Below are 26,635 nucleotides of genomic sequence, written 5' to 3'. Positions count from 1 at the left end.
TTTACTATTGTAAGCTGGTTATATTCAAAGACTGTTACCACACAATTGTGGTAAAATCCCTTATAAAAGTGATTTTTAAATAATAGGTCCCCTTTCACATCTGTTGTGCACAGATTTGTTGTACAAGGGTTATTAAGCTACTCTTTTGTTAATGTTAGGCACAGTTTCATACAGATAACATCATGATGATCGTTTTGTTTACTGCTCTCCTCACCAATAAATAATCTGTGGACTTTTTTAATTTGTTGCTTTTCAAGTGTCAATGATGCAAATATTGCTGCCAAAAATGTACCAGATAAGTTCATATATTATCTTGCAAATATGATATAATGGAATTTAATCTCTCTATATTAGTGTCTAAATTACTGTATTAATGCTGTCTGAATTAGAAATGAAACCAGTCTAGTGATTCACCTCGCATAATGACTAGATCTGACAACATGCTGGAGCAGAGACTTTGACTAACAGCTTCTGTGAATCAAGGATGTGAATTTACATGTTTGGAAAATTCATTCACAGAACTTAAAAATACAACTCAACCATGATTACTAAAGGCTTATTTTTTTGCATGTGAAAAGGCATTGTTTCAAAGAACTGTTGTGGGTAATATGTGTATTTGTGTGCAAGTAAACATGTTCAGTCAGATTGTTTACATGGACAACAATATTCTGAAAGGGTTATAGCATTAGTCAGTGTTTGGACTTTCAGCAGTGAAATTTGAACCACTGAACTAAACTATACTGAAATTCAACTCTGAAAAACTGGACTGACACAGTTTCAATTTACTAGATCTTCTATGTTAAGCTGCTTTGACACAATCTACATTGTAAAAGCACTTTAGAAATAAAGATTAATTGAATTGAATTAGATTAAGAATCTACCAGTAAACACATTTTTGATTACCTTAATCTGGCTAAAGTCATATTTGAAGTTGACTTAAGATTGTAGTCGCATTATAGAAGTGCATATAGACATGTGAACACTTAATCGCACTGTTGCCATTGTGCAGGACTTTTTTGGCACATTTTGAGACAATGTAAACACACTGGAGTTGCAAACAAAAGATCAAGTCTTGTATCAACAACAACTTGTATCCGCCGTCATCTGTTTGCATCAGGTTTATCATTTCAAATAATCGACTGCACTTAAGCCTTCATAATAATAATATTAAAAAAAACAAACCCAAAACTGTATGTGGTACAACAAAGACAAACACTATATCAAGTGAAATTCTGTTGGAAACATCGAAGACACAAGACGTGTACCATTAATCAATTAAGGTAAATTCTAAAAACAACTCATGTAAACACCTTAATAATATTGTATCATTCAGAATAAGGGAAATAATTTGAATACTGATGTTCATGTAAACATAACTAAGACCTCATTTTGGACAGCTTGTCCTGGGATCAAATTGAGCAGTTTTTGAGCAAAGTGGCAGAAGCAGAAGCTTGTTGTGGGTCATTGATTGGTCAGCAGCTGTTCTGAAAAAAAAAAGAGAGCTGAAGTCATTCATCTGTCAACCAATCAGAGCTACAGGTGCACCGTGGCCAATTAAATGTGGAGGAGAGAGAGAGAGAAAAGGAGAGAGAGAGATAGACAGGTGTAAAGAGAGCCTGTGACACACAGAAGAAAAGAAACACAGAAATAAACCAAGAAAGAGAGGTGAGAAAGAGAGAGGGAGTAGCGAAGAAGCATGTGGCACGCAGAGAGAAGAGAGCAGCGGATGAGAGCACTCTCTCACCTACTCTCCACAGACAGCAGCTAATGAAGTAAAAGAGCGAGAGACGAGAAGTGCGTATAAAACTGGAAATCTGCTACCTGAGGAAACTTTCTGACACCAACCAGAGCGCATCATTGGGTTGCACACAGAAAAAGAGAAGACTTGCTGGAAGACAAGCATCTACTATGGAAAATAACGTAATATGCTGAAGACAATGGGAGACTGAGAGGGACGATCTTTTGACCTCTGCACTGACACCTTTATTGGATTTCCGATTTCTGAGTTTCAGGTCTCAGGTAAGAAAATTAGTCTCTTTCAAAACTCTGTATCTTATAGAGCCCAGAGCAAATTAACTAAATGAGCTGAATGTGACAAGATAAAAAGAGCGCTGTTTGTTGTAGGTTTGCGTGTTGAGGGAAGCAGAAACATTTGCCTTTTAAATTATGCAAATGACAAACAAAGCTCATGAATATGAATGAGCACGGACTTATCTGCACAGGTTTGAGACGGGGCTCACGGTGTATCGATACAAAGCTTTTCTGCTTGAGTGAAATCTCTCTCTTTTGTGTGCATTTGATCGCAACTACAAATGAGACATGACCTGGAACAAAACACTGCAAAAGTGACAAGCTAATTATGTTCAACTCCTCTCAGCAAAGCTGCAGTTTCTTCTTTTATTTATTAACAGTAATAATATTAGTAGTAAAAATAGTAATTTTTAAAATATTTATTTATTATTTTATAAATCTCTCATTTATTAAAATAGGGAAAAATCAATACCACACATTTTTACCCTGATTTACAAATAACACTTGTTAAAATGTCATGCACATTAATACTTCATAGAAGAATAAAAAATAATACCTATATAATGTCTTGTCTTGCATATTAACACGTAAGACTTTACCAATGTAATTCAAACCCATTTGCTCATTAGATTGTAATAAATACATTTTTTTTACATATATATGAAAATGAAAAAAAAAAATGGCCAAAATAATAAATATTTAAGAAAAAAAATCAATAATTACTTTAGGGAAAATCTCTTCAACAGGTGTAAAAGGTTTGTTAAAAGGTGCAGCTACCTAATTTAAATGTAAAACACAGCTCCTACATTCATCAATATTTAGTATTGTTATTAATATTTAGCTGTTTAAACAAAAGCTGCTGTATGTATCATTTATCAGTGTTGTTATGAAAAGGAACTGTCAATTCACTCAAATGGATAAATTTAATTTTTAATAATTAACATCTCATCCCCAATTATGTGCCATTTTCTATATCTAACTATCCATGGAAATCATTTCAATGGCATAAATTATTTATTTATTTTTTACATTTCACAGAATTTACCAATCTTATTTCTGAACATTCATTTAAGGTTTAGGGCTGTAATGTTTATGATTTATTTCTATGCAAATCCCATTTTAGAAATCGTAAAACTGCCAACTTGTAAAATTGCTTATGTTTTCTCATGGGATTGGTTTGGCTCATTTACACCTCTCACATGAAGTACGTGTTGCACACAGTGCTTTGAAATGAGCATGAGTTTTAGAAACCATAGCAACTAACACACATGGACACACACACACATGGACACACACAGTGTCTGACCGTGGGTCCCGTGCCAGCTCAATGTTTCCCCTGCGCCCCCCACCGCTGTCACGCTGATGTTGCTGTGCACACAGCTGGTCAGAGAGACACATTTAGGTTGTCATTTCCTCTGGTGACGGACAATCAATGGAGCGAGTCCAACACAACCACACTGTGATCCTGCCCGAACCAGACAGATGGTTGTAATGGAGTCTGGGCTGTTTAGCACCTGTTGCTCAGCTCTCAAAGACAACATGTCAGTATTCACACAAGGAAACACCTCTGCTCGACATCTGCAGAACATCGATCAAGTCTATTCATATTCAAATCAGTTCTTCATATCAGAGGAGACCTCATCTGCCTGTTGCCCCAACGCTTATCCAATGGGCCTTTGAGGAAACCTGTGGCTTTTAATTACATCCGGAATCTTGTTATGCCACACACCATGAGAAGTTAAGAAACACGGGCGATTAAATTCCTTATGACCATCTGCCACGGAAATCCACAGGTTGGTTGCTATGGCATTGTGGACTGCAAGTGGGCGGACTTGTTTTTTATTTATTGCCCAGCCCTACTTCCATTGTTCAGTGTAATGTACACAATTATGCTACACATATGAAGCATCCCTTGAGAGGTGCAGGAAATGGATCAGTGTGCTATTTTAGGCCTCCGGTGATGACTGTCAAACGCCCCTCAGCACTGTGGGTTGAGAATAGATTATAGCTATTCATTAGCATAAGCTTGAATGTGAAATATTGTAGATTGGTCACCTACAGGATCTGAAAAATGCGTATGAAGTTTAAGTTGCGTGGAGAGATTGAGGTCAAGGCTGAGGTCAGGAATGAACGAAGCACAACCAATTGAGACATTGCACGTTGTAGTACAAAAATCAGCACTCCTGTTGAAGACTGTCTACACTCAACTTGTTTCTGTAAACAAGTTACAGTTAAGGCCCCATTTCCAACTGATATTAAAGGGACAATTCACTCAGAAAGGAAAGCTCTGCCACCATTTACTCACTCTCCAGTTGTTCCAAACCTGTTTGAGTTTCTTTCATCTGTTGAGCACAAAAGAAAATATTCCGAAGATTGTTGGAATCCGGTAGCCACTGACTTCTATAATAAATATTTTTTCTCACTATGGATGTCAGGTCTTCAAAATATCTTCTTTTGTGTTCAGCAACAACAAAAACGAAACCCGTACAGGTTTGAAACATGAATTTTGAGTTTTATTGATCTCAAGCCTTCAGCCAAGATTGCATTGTTGTTTACCCCTGGTATGTTTGGTTTTTCTTTTGTGACCACATATTCTGGGATTGTGGTGCATGTGATCACAATATGCCCCATAATAATCATGAGCTTATGCGTCTGTTTAAGCATTTGGGCAATGAAATCAATCCAATCAAATGCATTTTTAATTCCATTTCTAAAAGTGGTCAAAGTAGACAAGCTCAGAACATTTTATATAATATTGTTGTCGACTTGCAATCAGATTGAAGAAAATTGACCCCAATTAGGTGTAAATAAAGCCTTATAAATTTAAGTAGTTAAACTCTTAGGAGATGGACGGTGGCTCAGTGGTTAGCACTGTCGCCTTACAGCAAAAAGGGTTGCTGGTTTGAGTTCCGACTGGGCCCGTTGGCATTTTTGTGTGGAGTTTGCATGTTCTTGGTTTTCTCCAGGTGCTCCTGTTTCACCCACAGTCCAAGGACATGTGGTAAAGGTGAGTTAAATGAACTAAATTGTCCGCAATGTGTGTGTGTGTGTGTGTGTGTGTGTGTGTGTGTGTGTGTGTATGAATGAGTGTCTATGGGTGTTTCTCAGTACTGGGTTGTGGCTGGAAGGGCGTCTGCTGGGAACAAAAACATATGCTGGAATAGTTGGTGTTTCATTCCGATGTGGCGACCTCTGAAATAGAGACTAAGCCGAAGCTAAATGAATGAATGAGTTAAACTGTTGTCAAGCTCTTCTGATTTGCAATGTAGTATTTTAGGTTGGCAGAATGTTTTTAAATAAAATGATAGAATGAATCTGATTAATTTTTAGATTGGTTTAAAATAAATCCAACTCTTTACAATGCCTTTACATTACTATATAAGACAATGAGAGAAAGAAGGTCATTGATGAATTAATCAAACTCACTATATTGAATCAGATTTTTCACTGCAACGTATAAGAGAAAGGGTTGGTAACAAGTTATTTTAAAAGAAGAGAGGATTTAGGATTTTACTTGAATCAATTTGACTGACTTTAATGAATCAGACCTTTCAGTAATATACATAATATATATCAAAACCGAGGATCATTTAGGACTCACTACAATGAATCAGAATGATTCCGAATAAATCATGTTCACTACAATGAATCAGAATAAATCATGCTCACTACAATAAATCATACCTTTCACTATTTTATATATGAATATAATATTCACTAGAATGAGTCAGAATTTCTAAGGCTAGATATGAATTTTTTAAAAGACCATTTTTTATTAATTGCATTACAAAATGAGCACCGTGAGTGATTGAACTTAAACTGCAGGTCTAGTTTGTGTGCTTCTTCTAGACTTAGTCAGAGTTAAAACAAAGCTGAATCTAAACCCTGGTTAAAAGGGCAGCACATGTTGTTGGATGCCAGGTCTATTAATCTATTGAGAAGCCAAGATCAAGCAGGAAAAGGTCAATCATATCTTGTTCTTATAAGCCACTTGGCTCCGTCTGGCACAAAGCTGTTGGGGACATAAATACCTGGCACTGGGAAACATTGAAGCTGGGGTTTGGATCATAATCTGACCATGATGAAGAGAGTCTGATGTGAGTGTTTGAGTGCGATAGAGAAGAGTTCACTCATTCAAGAGTCATCCAAGCAGATGGGCTCAGCTCACAGCAGGCATCACTCTTGTGGAGTAAAGCAGAAGGCATGGCTGAGATGGAAAATTGAAAAAGGGAGAGAGAAAAAAAAAGTAAGAATGGTCATCAATTTAGTCTCCAAATATAATTGTAAGGGACCTCCTTCCTACATTTTACAAAATGAGTTGCTGCTATTTTAACTTAAATGACAAGAATTAAGTTTGATAAAGAACACAAACATTTAAGCATAACTTATTGAGTACAATTCAGTTTTATTTATCTTTTGTCTAACAGTCACAAATGAATGAAAATCTTTTCATTTATTTCTGCATTTTGTGTTTATTCTATAAGAAGCTGAAATTAAGTTTGCCATTGGAAATGTTCTCACACAAACTGACAATATTTAATATGAAACCCAACAGAGATTGTACATCATCATTAGCCTCTCAGAACACACAAATTAATTAATAACCAAAAGCCACTATGATTCAGAGCCTGCTGTGTCTCAGACCGATTCCAGTGCGTTTTCATATCTAATCTTGGCTTGCCATCAGAATAATTATCTGGTTTTAAAATTGCTTTGTCCCATCATTTCGCTCTCTTTTTCTCTTTCTCCATCACAGACCATCTTAATTGACAGTCGGAGGGCGCTGTCTGATGGAGTGTGACCTTACACGAATCTTCTCCGAACCGTTTATTCACAACCATAATGATATTTTGTCATGTGGGTGCCAACAAAATATGTCTAATTTGAGTAGGGGAGAGCAACACATTCTCACTCCCTGCTCATCACATATTGACGCTTGGTCAGGACCCTTTTTGGCAAATTGTGATGCTTTGGGTACCCCTTTGGCATCATTTTTTTTAAATACGAGTTCTCTCCCAGCAAACAATTTTGTGTTTAATTGACTATTTGTTTAATAGACTATTGTGTTTAATAGACTATTTATGTAGACATCTAAATGTAGACAGCTTGGCCAAAACAAGACTAAACTTGGGCTGTCAGTGAAAATCTATTAGGCATCTAAGAATAGCCCAAAACTAGACTAGTCATCAAAGCTGACAGCCCAAATTTAGCCTTGTTTTAGCCTGGACGATCATGTTTAGACATCTATTAGACATCTTTGTTATTTTTTAAATGCTTGCTGGGCTGATGCTTTGGATTGTTCTTATAATGCATCCCAATAAATGGTTCACATGTATTTATAAAATGCTAATCATTTAATGAAAAGGAATCATTTCGGAAATATTTTGGAGCATCAACCTCACACCTAACCCTATAGCTACCCTCTTCGGAACAACATAAATAAGCAGCAGGCAAATACATGTGGAGTCATGTGTATATATTGGAGAAACAACTATATCAAAGAGAAACAAATAAGCCGTGCTGCATTCCAAGTCTTGTGAACCCAAACAATGTTTTTATTGAGTAATTTGTGAGGTTTCAATCACTGAAAACAATACGGCTCCCACTTGCTGATGATATCCTCCCATTAAAAAGAAGCTCCAGCACATTAGTGTGATGTGATTGATCATGTGAGACAGAAGGAGCCGATACTATTTGAATTTGAATCTATCACATTCAACATCTGAGCTGTGCAGCGGATGGAGACTGCATCTGAAGACTTTGAATATTTGTATCTTTTCAATAATCTGCAACCGTAGTTGAAGCTGCCTGTTATATCCTGTGTTCCATAATAAAATAGGCTTTGGTTAAGGCTAGGAGCTGGCTTATGAGCTTGCTAATGTGTTCCTAGCATAATGTAAGTAAAAAAAAAAAAGACTGTTTATTTTAGAAAAATGTATACCCCAATAACAGCAAAAAATATTACCCAATATTTTATTCAGTCACAACACTAACATTGCCGATGTCTTTTGCGTCAGCCAGGGCTTAATAGGGTATATGCTAAAGTATGCTAAAGAACTTTTAATTAGTCAGTAACGTGGGTGAAACGCTTTCGGTGAACTGTATGCCATTGCAAAATCTGCGCGTTTAAGGTCTGTTTTATTTAAAAATCAGTGGTCTCCACTGGCTGAGGGATATCCAATATATAAAGTGAGGCTCAGATTATACAAGAAGCACTCCATTAAATTACATTTTTCCCTGCCATGTCTTTAAAATATGAACATTTATTTGACCCCAGTATATTCAATGGAGCTTCTGCACTAGCCTGTCAATTCTGATGGGCGTGTGCGAGTAAAAGGCTTTTTGTCTCGTTTTCGCTTGAGCAACTAAATGAATGTCATCTATTTAACTGCTTACATTTGAATTACATTACAGCCCTGATACTGTAAAAGGAACCATATAAAATGGAAAAAATCTCATTAACCGTTCACCGGAAGTTTATCAGTATGGGAAGAAACACTAGCTCTGCATATACCCTATTTGTACCAGAATACGCCAGATCTGGATTCGGCACCTCTGAAATCTGATCCCGCATCTCATTTTACTGATCTTTTTCCGATATTACCCAATCCTCCCCCTTACACTTTCTTCCGCGACTCCCCAACCCTCTTCACTTTCGTCTGCGACACCCCATCACCCCCTATGCTATTCACTTTCATCTGTGACACCTCTCCATCCTCGGGTAACATGCCAGATCCGTTATCCCAATCTGTTCCAGGACCTTGCAATTTACAAATTAAGCACTCGAGTCAGCATATATGCGCCAAACATTTCTCAACTAAAGCAACTGAGGAACATGCGTGTCATAAAATGATGCACTAGGGGTACAACCAAAAGCGTCAAAGAGTAACAAGATCTGTCATCAGTATGTGGTAAGTCAGGAGTGAGAATGTGTTGAGGAGAGCAGTATTTTTGCATAGTGTCATAGCATCAAGCCATTCACACAGATAGAGCAGCAAAACTTCTAGAGCCTGAATTGTTCAAAAAGTATACACTAGGGTTGTTTTCTTTCAAATCTCAAGTGTGTGTTGAATGCTAATTGTTCAAACGAGACTGAGATTGAGAGGGGCTCTAGATAAGCAGGCAGTTGATTTACAAGACTTAAGGCATGAAAATCAATGATCAAGATCTCACAGCAGGGCAACTGTCATGAAGTACAAATGGTAGATGAAGTAGGCCCACATTACACAGACTGAGGTTAATATATCTGTCAAATCAAAATTAATTGAAACTTATCTTGGTCTGCACTGGGATGACACAATCTAACATAGAGAATGACTGTTGACAGCTTTTGTTGATTATTTTAGAAGCATGTCTAATTAACCCATGACATTTCACTGTGATTATCTCATTGATGGATTAATGCAGACACTGCTCAACTTTACATATGTACATATTGTGTACATGTAATATATGTCTATCAGGGACGAGCCATTAACACACATAACTTTACCGATTCTTGGCAAATAACAAATTAGTGTTAAAGCACCAGAATCCTTTGAAACAGGTCTAACTGTGATTTGCTAACTCAAGGTGAGAGGTTTGTTGGGTTCTACTTAACCATATCCAAGTGGGACTTGAAATAGCATATCAAGCATACAAGGATGCTAACAAGGATGCTTTTTGGATCAGAGGAGTGAGGTTATCCTTCATAACCCACCAAAACTCAAACCCCAGTCACAGCTCCAATTTCTTGCACTGTTCTTGGGAGCTTTTTAACTAACGTGGATGAAACAATGTAGCTGCAATAGAGTTTGGGAAATGCTTGTCCTATTTATTTCCCCCATGATGTATCATACTATAGTAGTTCATCCATGAGCTATGTCCTTGGCAAATGCACCCCTGAGCAGGGTTCAAACTAGCATTTTCAATACACACTGACAAGGATGCTAAAGACTGCAACCTCAAGCATTAGTCTCTGCTGTGCCTCTGTTACTCTCTCACCTGTATGTGTCACGGCACCAATGCAACATCTCTTGCTGTACTTATCTATTACCAATCAGCGATTGAAACGACTGTGTCCAGTGGAAGGCGGGGTCACTAATAAGGATTCTTAAGACTGCAAACTCTAGCATCAGACATCTTGAGGCCATTACAGTAGAGTTTACCTACACAGCCCTTATTAGCTTGCCACCTTTACACTCACCTGCCCAAACCTCTCTCCCATTGGGGTCACAGCACCTGTCTAGCGTTTCATGCAAACGGGTGTTTTGAGTGGGAGGTAGGTGCACCATAAATGAGCATATGGTAGTTACTGGTGCACCTCTTGATGTCTACAGTGAAAAGTTTTCTTAGTTAGAATCATCCCTCTAAACCTCACTGCACCAGTGCAACACCTCCGGTTCAATTTGCCCTAATTCAAGCATTGAATTCAAATTGGCATCTCCAATGAGATCTACTAACATGAATACTAAAGAACACAATTTTTCAGTCACCTGTCCCCCTTTAGATGTATGTGAAGCATGGTTTAGTCCAGGGGTGCCCAGACGTTTTCATATAAAGGGCCAAAAGGGTCAAATATCATTGAGGCTAAAGGTACCTATACCAAGCTATATTACATTAAAGTTGCCATGGGCAATTTCCTAAATTATTTAATTAGATTGAAAAGTAAATAGAAAGCATTACTTTAAATCTTAATAACTAATGCAGTATAACATTTAAAAATGATAACTTATTGCAATGATAACATAATCACATTTACAACAGTGGATTTCACTGATGAATACACTATTCATGCAGGATTTGCCTTTGCCTTGATTTGTCCTCTCTGTCGGGTGACAGTATGAACATTTAATCTTTATCTGATTCGTTTTTACCATTTGGATGAAAACATTTAATTTCAGTTAGGTTTTAACAATAAAACAAACAAACAAACAAACAAAAGTTAGATTTAAAATGACAATCTCTAAACCATGCCAATAATTATTTCTCTCCTCTCAAATGGGAAGGTGGGCCAAATCAAAGGTTACTGTGGGCCAACTTTGTCCTGTGGTCCTAGTTTGGGCATCCCTGTTTAGTCACACAGCTCTTGCAAGATGACCTCAGTCATACTCATTTCCTTAATTCTCACACCTATCCGGGTTGCACCAATGCAACCCCTCCAGTTTTACTTGTGAGGCGCTTATAGGGACACTAAAAACTGCAGCCTCAAGTCAGTTGCAAGTGTGCCACTTGAGACCAGGGAAGTGATGTTTTAATTACACTGGTTTCATTACCAGTGATACCAATGTAACCAATCTGGACCTACTCAGCCCTTCTGAGTGGGATTCAAATCAACATTTCCAATGGGAAGTGGATAGACTGGGAATCCGACCGTGTGAGTTAAATACAGGAGACTCTAGCATTAGTTACTTGCACACATCTTTGATGCCAGGGGATTTAGGATTTACACGCATAGTTCTTCCTATCTGGCTTTCACTGTGCAGTAGAGACTATCTATCCTGTTGTTATCCTCCTAGAGATTTTCTTTTATCCTTCCTCCTTTTATCCTTCTGGAGCCTCTCTGTGGTACTCAGGACACACATTCACATTCACACTCCCAACCCCTGCCCACTTGCCATAACAATTTATCAATAGTTTGGGTCTTGCATTTTCAGAGTTTTATCTGTTATGCTAAGTGTTAATATGGATATTAATGCTATATACTGCCATAATGTTAATTTTATCCACTTTTTTGATTACACTGGATGACCAAAGTCAAGAAACATTGACTATTTTTTTTTCTTTGCTGTGTCTACATCATGCTGTGCAGTGACTTTACACATTTTCCTTTGCAAAAAACATCTGTTGTCCATTTTTATGTTGTGATGTTTGAAGCTTAACTCATGAAGTCACTTTTTCAAAGCAGGTTTCTGTTACATTGTGAAAAATGTCTGTTAGTATTGTGAAAGACTCTACCCATCCCTTCCAAAGTCTCTTCCAGCTGCTGCCATCAGAAATAAGGTTTCAAAGTATCAGAGCCTGCTCAGCTACACTACCCAACAGCTTCTTCCCACAGGCTGTTAGAGCCCTAATCTCCAGTCAATTTACTCCCCTCTGAAATCTCATGAATTCCTGAGTATGTCCCGTACAGGTGAGGTGGCTTAACAAACCACCTGTAGAAAAGACACCATCTCATCTCTTTGACTCTTGCACCAGGTTGCACATTTGCATTATAGACACTTTCTTAATCGCTCCATGTCTCTTGGAAACATTGTGCATTTCAAATTGTGCTTCATGCAGGTGAGAGGGCTTGACAAACCACCTGCAGAAACTCTCTTCTCTTCTCTTATGCACCTGCCACTTTATCTAAACTCCATCTGACAAGGGATCAGTAAGGAAAACAATGTTTACTATCAATATATTCATCTTTAATACCTCTCTTGCACAATATCCTGCACAACATTGTTGAGTCTCATGTAAAAATACTTGTATAGCCTGTCTTATGTGTATAGTTAAGCATCGTGTAGTATATGTTTGTTATGCATAGTTTTTTTTAATAGCTCATGTCCAGTGTTGTGTTTGTATTTATGATTAATTTATATAGAACCATTGACCTGCAAGACACGAAATTTCATTTCTCTCTATTTCCACACATGTAGAAGAATGACAATAAAGCTCGACTTGACTTGATGAAGACAACATGACTGCGTTATCAGTTAGTCAACAAGAGAAGAAGCAAAATCTGTGTTAGGAAGTGTTTCAACCTTGCATGTAAAATGAGAGCATTTCATCTGCGAAATAAGATGAATACTTCAAGGTCCATTAGCTGCCAAGAACATATGAATGCTAGACTGTCTTAACCAGAAATCAGATCAAATCAAACTGGTGTGAGATTATTTAGAAAAAGACCAAACCAAACCCATTTGAAGTTTGTTTCAAGAGTTTGAAACAGCTTGCAAAAAAAATAAAAAATAAAAATTGTCTGTGGTGATTAAAATATAGTGTAGGTAGTTGCAGGTATTGGTATTACTCCAAGGCCCCACTTTCTTTGACTTGGAAATTTGGATATTGTACATGTATATTGGTTTATATATTTGCATTCAGGTTAACACTATAGGATATCTGCATCCAAATGTATGTATTATGTATATATATATATATATATATATATATATATATATATATATATATATATATATATATATATATATATATATATATATATATATATATAAATATATATATATATATATATATATATATATATATATATATATATATATATATATATATATTTATATATTATTGCTCAAAACAAATAGACAAACTAAACTAAAAACTACCAAATTCAAGTTTTGCCTTGAAGAGAAACATGTTTAAATGCATTTTATTTTCATATCCTGTAAAGACTGCTCAAATAAATTGTCGGGTTTTGCTCCCTTGCTCCCTAATCCTCTGTTTTTCACATGCCCCTTGCACATACATGCAAGAAACACAGACATTAATACGCAATCATCCCCCTCAACACAGATCATTGCCTCACCTCCCTCAGGAGCTTTTATTGTCGCAGTTAATGTCTCTCCATTTATCTCCCTTCTTGCGCCCTCAATGTTTTCCTGTAGCTCCTCATGGCCATAAATCTTCAAAAAGTCATTCAGCCACACAAAGGAAATGCCACAGACCATCGTCTGATCTGCCGCCTCTCAAGACTTCTCATGAATCAAACCATTTAAGGGTGAAAAACACCTTCTGTCAGAGCTCGACAGCTCAAATAGCGAGGCTTTGACCAGCTCAAATAGCGAGGCTTTGACATGTGAGATGCATGTGAGATGCCTCAGTCTGGCTTATCAGATTCTCTTTCTATTTCTGGGCCGCCATTTAAGAGTCAACAATAGACACTTTACTAACCTTCACTAATAAGGCAGCACTTATACCATGCAAACATTATTACTGGACTCAATGGTCACAAAGACGATGCAAACGTTTCTGAACTCCTATGAAAAGACTGGCAGGCTTTGATTGGCTTAGAAAAAATCACTATAATAAAGAGAGAGGAAAGGCAGTAATTACCTTGATCACTCCTCATTGTTCCTGTTATGGAGGAATGTAGCAGCTCTGAAATTCTCTGTCTGTAATTAAAATCGGCTGCCATCGCTTGTGACAGAATCTTCTCGTAGGTGAGAATGGTACTAAAAGATGATTTTAAATGAGCGTGTGACCAAGAAGAGAAAATCCATCCAAAATAGCATATTTCTAATTTTATAAAATAGTGCTTGTACTTGAAACAGTCTCACTTGAAAGGGTGTACATACATACACATTTCTAAATATCTTAACAGAAAATGGCTTGTAGTTGTAAAAAATAAAAAATAAAATACTGTAATTATATAGTTGTTAAATATGAGGATTCCCACAGTTGAAGATGTTGTCAGATTTTGCTTTTGTGGTTTTTCGTTTTATGAGGACATAATAATATTTATATTTATATGCATCTATGAATTTAGATGGCTTTTTCTAACTCTTACAGTGAAAAATAAAAGTTTTGTTTGGAATAAAAAGCAATGTTTGGAAAATTTGTGAAAACCTGGGCTACATACCTGTACATGGAGGGAAGCAGATACACACATCCACACCCACACAAACTTAGCCATCTGAAGTGAAACATTGCATATTCATATATATATATATATATATATATATATATATATATATATATATATATATATATATACAGATATTATATATATATATATATATATATATATATATATATATATATATATATATATATATATATTATACAGATAATAACATTAGTTATATATCCTTGTAACAAACAAGTGTGTACCTAAAACAGTTTTTTTGTTCACTTTTTGCTCACATTTGTGATTTGTCTCTAAAGTATAGAGTACATCAAGATTAAAATCTCAAAACATGCAATTTACATGCAATAAATATACTCACTCAAAGTTTAAAATATAAAGTGATCTTAATTGTATTTTAATAGGATTTATTATAGCTTTTTACATTTTTCTACATTTATTAATCTACATTTATTTCCACATTTATAGCAATGTGGTGAGAAATCTCAAAAACTCATGAATTAATGGAAAAAATTAAAGAGACCACTGAAAATTTCTTCAGGTCAAAATAAAAAGTAATAGAGCTTTTTCATTGAGAAAAAGCTTAAATTTTAAAGGTGCTATGTTTATATTAATTTTTAGGCAGCACATTAATGAATTATGAACGTTATTCTGACCAATTGTCAAAAAGCTTTTATTCGAAGGTTGAAAATGAAATACTATCATGCATTTTATTTGTACTCATACCCAATAAATAATAAATCCAGACAAACTAAGATTTATTTATGAGGTCTCTAATTCCATTTTTTATAACTCTGAGTATATTCTAAAATAATTAAACAACCAGATGGAACAGCTAAATGTTTTCATTTTGATCAATACAATTAGTTAACAATTTAAAAATGCTTCTACGCTGCATAATATTATAAAAATGTGCATTTGAAGTGTAGTAGTTTTCCACCTTGGCATATTTTATCCATCATAATTCTAACCCTGAAATTCATTCATTCATTCACTCATTCATTCATTCATTTTCCTTTGGCTTAATCGATTGTTTATCAGGGGTTGCCACAGCAAAATATACCACCAACTATTCCAGCATGTTTTATGCAGCAGATGTCCTTCTAGCTATACTGAAAACCCTGAAAGTAATGAATTAAAAATGCTATAACATAAAGATGTGCATTGGATATAGTAGTTTTTCCCCTAAGGCTTATTTTAGCCATCATATCTAATATTTCTTACCCTGAAATGTCCACTTTCAGCACTCTTAAATGACATCAAGCTACACTAAAATATACAGTTCCCTTGAAAAGTGCAGAACACAAACGTTTTCAGAAAAGGTCAGAGAACGTGAATCCTTTAAATGCCACTTCCGCTAAAGAGACTAATTCTTAAATCATTCCACCTGTAATGAAACGACCTTTCTGCATGAACTTAATCCCAATAAAGCGTCTCATATTAGCCTCAGTAGACTCCAATGTGCAAAAATCAAACAGTCCGAGCTTGAAGGTGGAGCGTAATGAGATGCAACCTTCCGAGTCCTTCTGCTCTCGGGCGAACGTCAATGTGACAATGGCATTTTAAACTTTATAATCAAATTATTATGGTCGTCCTCTGTCGAAGAGACGGACAGAGGATATATGTGCTTTGACGGCTGTTGCGAAGGGACATTCTTGGACAGGATTGACTGTGTTATCTGTGTGCATGGTATAAAACGTTCTGGTCTGACTGGGGTTTTTTTTTCTTGTCTTTTCTGTGCTGTTTCCATTACCCTGGGATGTCCTGCCCAGGTTGACATTTACAAGCAGAACGCAGGGTACAAGAGGCATGGGGATTGATTACCGGACTGACAACTGCTAGTGGCACAAGCTGTGTTTGTTTACCTTTGTACTTTGGGAGATTAAAGAGTCATCATACTGTGCTTTTTAGATTTCTGTTAATACCCACACAATGACAGGCTACATGATCCATGCAGAGAGAGAAGACTGGGAGGCACGTGGACACAGTCTGAACAGAATGTTAATCTAGCACAGCTTAAAAACCAGCTGAAGTAAAACATGAAATGTCAATTTTGAATTAAAAATAGGTACATGTTCATGTTTAATTAAATGGCAGGCAAAGAAACTGCAATTACTGTATCAATTCATCAATTGAGCGAGCAATCAATCAATCAAGTAATCAATAAGTCCTACTTTAATAAAAACAACAACAAATAAGGTATTTTGAGATTTATAAAAATATATAAATCAAATCTAAATATTCTAATACTGCTCTTAATTTGGATTAAATTTACAGTAAAAAAATAATGTTGTTTGTTTATGTTAAATAATATTATTCTATTTAGCATTGATTAAATGTGTAAATAAACTGAAATAAACATGAAATATACATGGCATTTCAAGTTAATCAATATTCTTCATACAGTGCTCAGCATAAATAAGTACACCTAATTTTGAAAATGAATATAGCAAATATGGGTATATATATTGGTGTATTTGAACAAAACTGATGTATTACAAAGAAATATTTATCATCAGAACATCTTTAAAAATGGAAAGATAATACAAATAAAATTAAATAAATAATATTGCAATAAATAAATAAATAAACTACAACATTTCAACAAAATAGTATATATTATTTGTTTCTCTTGATTTTTGCTATTTTGGAAAATTTTATTTAATATTTTTCCCTAACATATTATTATGTGAAGGGTGCTGACAACAGAGTTGAGGTTTGAAATGCAGGTTTATTATGAGAATGGTCAGGCAAGCAATAGTCAAAACAGGGGCAAACAGATGCATGCAGGGATCGTGGTCATCAAACAGGCAAATGGTTGGTACAGGCAGCAAGAAATCAAAACAAAAGCAAAGGATCAAAACACAGCTAGGCTAGACAAAGGAAACACATCGTAATGTTACAAAAGATAAACAAGACACAGCAACTAGTGTGTGTGTCTGTGCTGCTTTAAAATTATATGTAATCGGTTATGAACAGCTTTAGCTTGTGAGTAAACAATCAGCTGAAAACCGAAACAGCTGTGAGTGTGTGGTGCATGACAGGATTTGTAGGCCATATGGTGACTAATTTTTAATCCTGGGTGAAAGTGAATGATTCCCAGCAATCTACAAGCTTGGATTGCTGGGGATTGTGACATACATTTGGGCTATTCCTTTTTTAACTATTATTGTAAGTTATTTTGTTAGATAAGCTCCAGATTTGACTAAACTAATTGTATATGCACAAATATAATATTGTAAAGCATCCTATAGAAAATATGAATTTAAATGAGAGATTTGTGAGGGGTATACTCATATATGCTGAGCACTGTATTTATGCGAATAAAAAGCACTCTTTTCAAGTTGTAATGTGTCAGCTTGTCGCAAGAAAATTACATTTTAATCTTCAATTCAGTGTTGATTTGTGGAACTTACAGTTCATGCGATTTCTGAATGAAAACATGACACCATGTTCATTAGTCCATCTATGATGATAATAAATGTAATAATATTAAAAGCTACACAAACATCACATCATTTATAATCCCGTACTTAAAGTTTTATTCAAAATTATGTTTACCGTGAATCAAATTGGCATTTAAAAGGCATACTCAGTTCTCTCCAAAAGGACACACAACCCCGCTTTAACTACCAGACCATTAAGAGATGAAGCGATAGCATCGACCTGAGAGGAGACTTCCCTAATTGAACATTTTCATTAGTTAACAAAGGGTGAGGTGAACTGGAACGCCTCTGATTGGGTTTTTATTTATGTACATGTTCACAAGTGCCTCCCGTCTTTATTGTGTACACACACGCGCACACACACACACACACACACACACACAGCGGATGCTGTCATGGCAACCTTCACCTGTTGTTGCGAGAGGGGTGAATTTCAAACAGTGTGCTTTCACAGAAGCGGAGCCTCCTCTGATCCCATACTCCACTGCATCTCACAGCCAAGAAAGAGAGCGAGGAGAATGATATGATGACAGCCAACACCGTGAAAAGTCGATATTTAGTGCAGCTCTTTGAACTGACCCAAAAATGTAATTAACAGCATGTTATATGCCTTCACGCCTTTTCAAATACCAATTCCTGAAGAACACAGTGATATAATCAGGTATTAAAGAAGAGGCTGTATGTGAAAATTGTGATGTTTTAATTCTACTTTTTAAGGCCAGTGTGGGAACAGCTTATAATAGGGTTTCTATGGGAGTTTTTGGAACATCATGTATATACCAGACATTAGAAATCAGGGGATGTTTATAAGTTTTGTCCCAATCACGGAATATCAGAGATTATTGTTTGTCTATTAAAAATGTAGTTACCATTTATTCCATGCCTATTTTTTCCACGTTATTTCATGCCTATTGTTATAGTAAGCCTTTTTTTTTTAGCTTGATTTTATTTCTTTGATGCTCATCAACCAGCAATCACTCAGGTCAAATACTGCTACCAGACAGCGTCTGTTGTGGCTAATGTGTCTGGATATACATTTCAGGAAATACATTTGGCTTCAAAATGACCACTTTAAAGACTGAGTCAAAAAAGTGGCAGCTAAATGTAAAATTTGTAAAACTAAGATTGAGAGGGAGCACTTCACAGCCATGCAAACAGTAAGTACAAACAAGCATTAAGTAGATAAATCTGAGGTAAATTATCCATTGTTGCTTTAATAGTGGCAAAATGCAAAATGATAATCAAGCTTAAACTTTTTTAAATTGTGTCAATGTTTAAACATATTATTTTAATATTAAATTTTTAATATATAAGCATAATAGTGATCTGTTTTTCCGTTTATTAGCTGTGAAGGAAATTCAGCTTTTTAGTCAGAGAAAATTCAATATTTTGCGTGAAGAATAATTCTTTTATATTAACAATGATATAACACTCGAAGGGTGGCAGGGTGCACTCTTAGGAGCTCTGACATCTGGGAGGAGCTGAGAGTAGAGCTGCTCCCCCATATTGAGAGAAGTCAGCTGCGTTGGCTCGGGCATCTGTTTCGGATGCCTCCTAGATGCCTACCTAGGGAGGTGTTTCAGGCATGTCCCACCGGGAGGACTCAGGGAATACTCAGGACATGCTGGAGCGACTATGTCTCTCGGCTGGCCTGGGAATCCCCCTGGAAGAGCTGCAGGAAGTGTCTGGGGAGAAGTCTGGGGTTCCCTCCTAAGACCGCTGCCCCGCGACCCGGCCCTGAAAAAGCGGCAAAAAATGAACATATGAATGAATAATTATAATGATATAATCAGCTATTTAAAACAGTGGTTTACGTAAGAACGTTTGTGTATGTGATGCCAATGTGAACATCATCTGATGAAACTTACGCAACTTGCGCAAAATTCACAACTTCCCAAGTTGTCTGTGAAAGTTTGTAGACAAGAAATTGTCAAGCAAAGGATGATTTGTTTCAGCTTAACTGTTTTAAAACTTCAAAACCTCATTCCCAAACATTGTTTTGAGTTTCTATTGTTTTACCTGATCTTAGATCCGTTTATTAAATTTGTTTTAATAAGAAATAAATTTACAAATATAAATGAGTAATAGTTTAGTCTTCCGTCAGTCTGTTTTGTTAAAATCTTCTACAGTACAAGTAAATCAAGTGCTAAAAAATTATAAAATAATGCATATTACGGTATTAGGTGACTGGCTAATGCATTTGACAGATAATATTTTAGGTAAAATGTTTGCAGTAAATTTGTAAAAGCTGTTTTAGGAATGTTTTACCTGAGTTTTTGTTGATCATCATGTGTCCTCAGCATATGGGGTTTCTAGCTCTGAATAACAGTGAATTATTTTGGAAATCAATTGGTACTGTTGATTCAAAGCTTTGGAAAGCTTAAACTGATGTAACATTTTTCATTCATTTATATGTTTTGCAGACAACAAAGAAGTTTAACTGCTTATAGGAGATGGTGCATTTAGCCCAAATCTATATTAAGTCGTCCTATTATGCCTGATGATCAAAGTTTTGTATTATTTAAGAATAAAGATACATATTTTACAATGGATTTAAAAAAGTAGAGTCCCTCAATGTGTGTTATTACAAATGATAACTGATAATTTTTAGGTCCAGGAAAAAAACAAAAACAAAATACACTTCACACTTATTTTTTAACAAACCCTGGTGTACGACAACTGCAAATCACTTTCAGCACATTTTAGCTTATGACAACCTTACAACAGCAATACTTCAAATCTTCACCAAACTTTGGTGATTCAGGGGTGTCAAACTCATCACAAATGCATCCTAATTTAACACTAAAGTCATGTGCATTGCTGATGATGCCTATATAAAGCATGAAGAGAAAACTCAATTATCACCTCTCTTCTCTTTCAGCTCTATCAGCTCGCATGAGCAAAGTGTTAACTCGTCCAGCATGGTCGTCATGTACACTGACGGAAAGAGTCAACACCTCCAAAATGTGATTACAACATTTCCAGACGTCAGACAAGTCAACGTATTTTACATACCCCTACAAACTGCGACATTTTCAAGGTAGGAACTTTGACTAGAGCAAAAATAAACAGGCCAAAACAAACATCCACACACATTTACACCATACAATGACATTTTATTTGGATTAGAAATGACAAACGGAGAGAGAGTCTGTTACTGTCGCAAAAAATAAACATCCTTTCCAAGCACTCTGCATATAAACGACTGCGAAATGAGGGCGCTTGTTCATATTTATGGCTTCATCTTGTCATAATTCCTCTTCTTGTAACATATGGGCAAGAACACAAACACGTATTAGCATATATTACACACACAAAGAGCCATCCATCTCCATAAACAGCCCCCTCTGTGTCAATCTTTCCATCTCGCAGATGTTGAATCCGGGTTGGCAGCTGATCTTTGGGGCATCATGGTCAATGTGACGCCCAGTATAGACCCAACGGCGGCCCACGAGGGGTACAACTACCTGGCTTTGATATGTGGCGTGCCTCTCATCCTTATTATCATTTTGGGGAATGTCCTGGTATGCCTCAGTGTGCTGACCGAACGCTCACTCAAAACAGCAACCAACTACTTCATTGTCAGTCTGGCCGTGGCTGATCTCCTGCTGGCCATTCTCGTTCTGCCGCTTTATGTCTACTCTGAGGTGAGGACCAGAGATTGATGATGGAAGTAGGTGGTTTACAATCTCTGTTTGACTCTAAGCATGTGATGGTATACTTTTTCCAATTGCTGAATCTTATTTGATGATATAGTCACTGCACTTTTATAAATTAGAAAAAGAGGTTGAAAAGATGGATTTATGGCAGCTCAGTGGTTAGCACTGTCACCTTACAGCTAGAAGGTCGCTGGTTTGAGTCCTGGCTGGACCAGTTGACATTTCTGTGTAGAGTTTGCATGTCTCCCCGTGTTTCCATGGGTTTTGTTGCTCCAGTTTTCCCCACAGTTCAAAGATATTCCCTCTAGGTGAATTGAATTAACTAAATTGTGTGTGAATGAGTGTGTATGGGTGTTTTCCAATACTGGGTTGCAGTTGGAAGGGCAACCGCTCCGTAAAACATATGCCAGAATAGTTGCTGGTTCATTCCGCTGTCGTGACCTCACAGATAGAGACTAAGCCAAAGGAAAGGGAATGAATGAAGGTTGAAAAGATGGACAAACATTGGTGTTGACCTATTTATATCAAGCTTAATAGTGTAAATAACAAAACGCTCTTTTATAGTTTTTCTTCTGGAGAAAGTTTTATTTCTTTCAGATTTGCTGGAATAAAAACAACTTTCTAAAAATGGAAAACAACTTTTAGGTCAATATTATTAGCCCCTTAAGAAGTATACTTTTTTTTGTTTAAAGAAATTATCAATCAATCAATCACATTTTCTTTAAATTAATTAATCCATTAATTACAGAAAGTGCTGGTCCTCCATGTAGAATACTTTTTCCCTTAAAGGAAAAAGTAAGTACAAGTTAATCTTGATCATTCAATACAAAAAGTTTAGCAATGTTGTGAAAGTAGCGTACGTGCTTAAACATATACAGTATGTTATAGATATAGGTTTGTTTGTTTTTTTACTGTTGAAAAGCTAGGAGATGATGGTACATGTAGGTACTGAGGGCTACAAAGTTTCTGAGACATTCAGGTGGTGTTGATATTATCTTATTGGAAATATGTTGTGGATAATGCAAGGCTTTTTAAATAAATGCACAGAATAAGCTTCATTTGAATATCTGCATTGTATCAAACAACCAGAGAAATCAATTCAGTCTGTTTTGCAGCCTAGAAGGTTGAGGCTGAAAAAAACGTTTTCAAAGTTGATACGTTTTCTTGGAAATTATAACTGAATTATTCACAATAATCCAAGGAATATATACTATATTCCTAAACATACTGGCAGTTTTAATTTAATATTGATGTTATGATTTAACTTTTGTACTGCAGTAAAAGGTTTATGAAGACTCTTAGCATGAATTGCTGCCCTTCAGTTTATTGTGTCTGTGAAGTGAATATTGATGCAGCAGTGAAGGATTTCCATCTTGGACGTATTGGCTTTATTTATATGGTTAGTGTGAATCAACAAAGGATTTGGTTGATTTTTTAATCTTTAATTTCAGTCATGTTAAGACCACTGTGTGATAAACCAACCATCTACCCCCTGATATTTGACCCTATTATTGTTATATGTAATATTCCCTTTAATACTGTATGTAGCCAATTTTCTTAGGTTTTAACATTTATGTATTTAGGTTTCATATATGTAATTGTAATATTTTGCATGGCTTGGAATGAGATTTCTCTTTTCCCTGTGTGTTTTAGTTTCTGGGAGGGATATGGACCCTCAGTATGTACATCTGTGATGCCCTGATGACTATGGATGTGATGCTCTGCACTGCCTCAATTTTGAATCTATGTGCAATTAGTGTGGACAGGTGAGATGTACGCCTACACACACAAGCACACACACGCATACACGTGTTTCTTATCAAGATGAAGTAGCCAGAGTATACAGTATGTGTGAGCCCAATGCAGGAATGCATTAAATCAATGCTGTTAAACACCAGCAAATTGTTTTATTCTAAACCCTAACCCTGAGCAATAACAATGACACACGTTCAGTATTAATTGACATAGTGGCAAAAGTTGAACCATTTTAAAAAAGAACAGCTGATTGTGACAATAGCAATGACAAATAACAGGGAGTCGCAAGCTCAGAAACATATTTGTTTTAGACGTGATATGTGAATAGCCCCATAAAGCATTAACCCAAGAGATACAGTAAAAGCTACGTGGAGCAATTACATGTTACAAGCTACAGAAAACAAGGAGGCAATCATTTTATTCACACTTACAGGTTATGATCTGGAGGAAGAAGAAACTGGTCCAAATGAACTGTGTATCAACAAAGTTCCATACATTATTAGCCTTTGCTGATCCTTCCTTTATTAACAAACGGCCGGTGAATCCCACGTTGCAGGATTGTTTATTGTATTAATCTTCAGAAAAATGACAGGAACAAACACAGTGACAGCACGGTTGGCTTGGCTGTGGTATTGTTGTGAAAATGAACTTAACCATTTTTTTCCCACAGCCCCGCATCTCTAGCCATATCACAGTGATCAGTGTTCACTCATCTTCAGATTGTGATCAATCCCATCCCCTGCACTCCAATTGTATTGTTTGAAAGAAAGGGTGGGTTCACATTTTACTAAATCTAGCACCTCATAAATGGGATTGCAGGCCCATAGCCAGCCTTATAAAAAAAGTTAGTTTTTTTCTCAAAAAGTGGACCTTTTTACAGTTATTCGCCTCATTTTTTATTTAATTACTGTTTAAATACAGAATTTTAGTGACATTTTAAGCACTATTTTTTGCTGGATTAGTTTGTGGGGTGGTCATAATAACCACACTTTTTGATGTATCAAAAACAGTTGCCTGTTAAAGTTTTACATTATTAACTGTAGCTTATTGTCATTTAATAGGCAAATAGCAAACTGGCCAGCACACTTAAGTTTCCTCAGTCAGAAATTGGCCATTTAAAAATTTAAACATAATAGTAATAACGAGGCGCTAAATGACCTTTCTTGTAAATTAAAACATTGGAAAATTCAAATTAATTTTTTCTTTCAAGAATGAGGTCCAAGATTTAGAATAAAATTCACTTGAAAAATGTTTTCTCTATTTAACAACAGTACAGTAGGTCTGTAGTAAAAGATGACTTTACTTGAGTCAGATTGTCTGTGTTTTTATGCACAACTGGATATTGGACTCAAAAAAATTATTTGTTTGGATTGGCTAAAACTGATTAGCTGAACTCACACTAAAGCAACAGTCTTAAAGCCGTCTTTGATTTCATTCATTCATTCATTTTCTTGTCGGCTTAGTCCCTTTATTAATCCGGGGTTGCCACAGCGGAGTGAACCGCCAACTTATCCAGCAAGTTTTTACGCAGCGGATGCCCTTCCAACCGCAACCCATTACTGGGAAACATCCACACACTCATTCATACACACACTCATACACTAGGGACAATTTAGCCACCCAATTCACCTGTACCACATGTCTTTGGACTGTGGGGAAACCAGAGCACCCGGAGAAAACCCACGCGAACACATAGAGAACATGCAAACTGCACACAGAAACGCCAGCTAAGCCGAGGCTCGAACCATCAACCCAGTGACCTCCTTGCTGTGAGGCGACAGCACTACCTACTGCGCCACTGCTTCGCCCCGTCTTTGAATTATTTTATTATTTTTTTTTTTGTACATTTTATGATGGCATAGAAGTCACAGTACAAATGAGCTCATACTGTATATGGGACAAATTCTGGACCATCCGAACCCCCCTGGGTATGTGCCTGGATTGTTTTGTGTCGAAGTTGATATCAATTCATATATTCGACTCTGAGTCTACTCTCTTTTTTTTGAGAATCAATAGTTTTATATAAGGTGCACTTTCAGATTCAAGCCTCAGCTGGATGTTTTAACTCACTTAGAGCTGTGTTACAAAAACCCATAATATAAACTCTTTAATAATCAATAAATATAACAAATATGAAATCTAAAGGTAAAAAGTAACTCACACATTATGTGTGTCAAACAAGTAACTCTTACTCATTACTTACATTTCTCATACATTGAAATTTTGTATCAGTCATAAGTCATTAGATAAACGGCAAAATTATGACAAAAACTATTATTAATGCATATGTTAAAATTGAATCATGTCCTCAAAACAAACAAAAAGTCCAAATTCTGACCAAATGTAGAATGCATAATATAAAAGGTAATAATTATGGTACAAAAATGGGCTTCCATACACATTCAGTGCTGCATAAAAGATTAAAAGAAAAATAATAATTTGTTCATCCACATTATCCACACGTTTGTTATGGTGGTCCCTAAACTTTCAGATGAAATTTTAATGGCTTTTTTAACATTCAGCCGGCCTGTTTTGCACCTCTCGGTGTGTTCACGGAGTGAATCTTAACTCTCTGGTTATGCATTATTGGCTGTCCAGTGGGATGCTAATGAAACCACGACATGGAGCTGAATTTCATTACTTAGTCAGTGCATCATGCATTACCGCTTCACGTAAACAATATAAAACAACTTCAAGAGGTCCCAGACCAAGGCGCAGAGCAGGTCATTCTGTCTTTGACGCGTACTAAAACAAAAGCAAGCTAGTCTCTGAAGATGAAAACAAAGGTTTGGAGTCGAAAGAGTGTGGATAATTAAAAAGATGAAACAGACTTATGAGGCCTCATGCAATTTAAAATGATTGCACTAGAATCTTCCTGCATCTCAGTGGGTCATTCTAATTAATGAACGTGAACAGAAAACATGTTCTAAAGAGTTGTCAGTCACAGTTTACTTATAAATTGAAGTAACTGCAATAAAAGCAGGCAAAAGACTGCCTTTCTAGCTGTCCTTCACACTTTAATATAAAGCGAGCAACTAATTGTTTTATGCAAAGGAGTGACTTTTGTCATTGCAAAATTGTGATGGATGTTGATCTATGGGCATGTAATACACCCAAACAATGGTTATGGTGCTTTTTTTACAGTGTAGTTTATTGCATTCTGTTGTGTTCAAACAGAGGTT

At 36.2% G+C, this 26,635-nt stretch overlaps 1 protein-coding gene and 1 long non-coding RNA gene across 7 annotated transcripts in view; one reads left to right on the top strand and one right to left on the bottom strand.

The window, feature by feature from the left end:
- Nucleotides 1–13,806, bottom strand: part of LOC110439363 (uncharacterized) — a 49,099-nt gene extending 35,293 nt beyond the window's left edge. Inside the window, exons 1-3 of one of the 2 annotated variants that reach the window (XR_012402078.1) lie at nt 13,535–13,760; nt 6,063–6,238; nt 1,375–1,484 (exon numbers count right to left, since the gene is read on the bottom strand). This is a non-coding gene — a long non-coding RNA (uncharacterized lncRNA). Of the gene's footprint in view, nt 1–1,374; nt 1,485–6,062; nt 6,239–13,534 lie in introns of those variants that run through there. The other variant, XR_002458177.3, reaches the window with a different exon arrangement.
- drd4-rs (dopamine receptor D4 related sequence) overlaps nt 1–26,635 on the top strand; it is a 116,602-nt gene that overhangs the window by 79,988 nt on the left and 9,979 nt on the right. For 3 of the 5 annotated variants that reach the window (XM_073945984.1, XM_073945983.1, NM_001012620.3), the window contains 3 exons: nt 20,921–21,079; nt 21,412–21,686; nt 23,352–23,464. In XM_073945984.1, coding sequence (XP_073802085.1) covers nt 21,450–21,686; nt 23,352–23,464 — 350 coding nt within the window. In that variant the 5' untranslated portion in view covers nt 20,921–21,079; nt 21,412–21,449. Of the gene's footprint in view, nt 1–1,607; nt 2,020–20,920; nt 21,080–21,411; nt 21,687–23,351; nt 23,465–26,635 lie in introns of those variants that run through there. The other 2 variants (XM_073945982.1, XM_073945985.1) reach the window with 2 other exon arrangements.

The sequence above is a fragment of the Danio rerio genome, chromosome 4, assembly GCF_049306965.1.
Source record: "Danio rerio strain Tuebingen ecotype United States chromosome 4, GRCz12tu, whole genome shotgun sequence".
Classification (NCBI taxonomy): domain Eukaryota; kingdom Metazoa; phylum Chordata; class Actinopteri; order Cypriniformes; family Danionidae; genus Danio; species Danio rerio.
The sequence above is the reverse complement of the archived record's forward strand: the minus strand, read 5'-3'. Positions and strand labels throughout refer to the sequence as shown.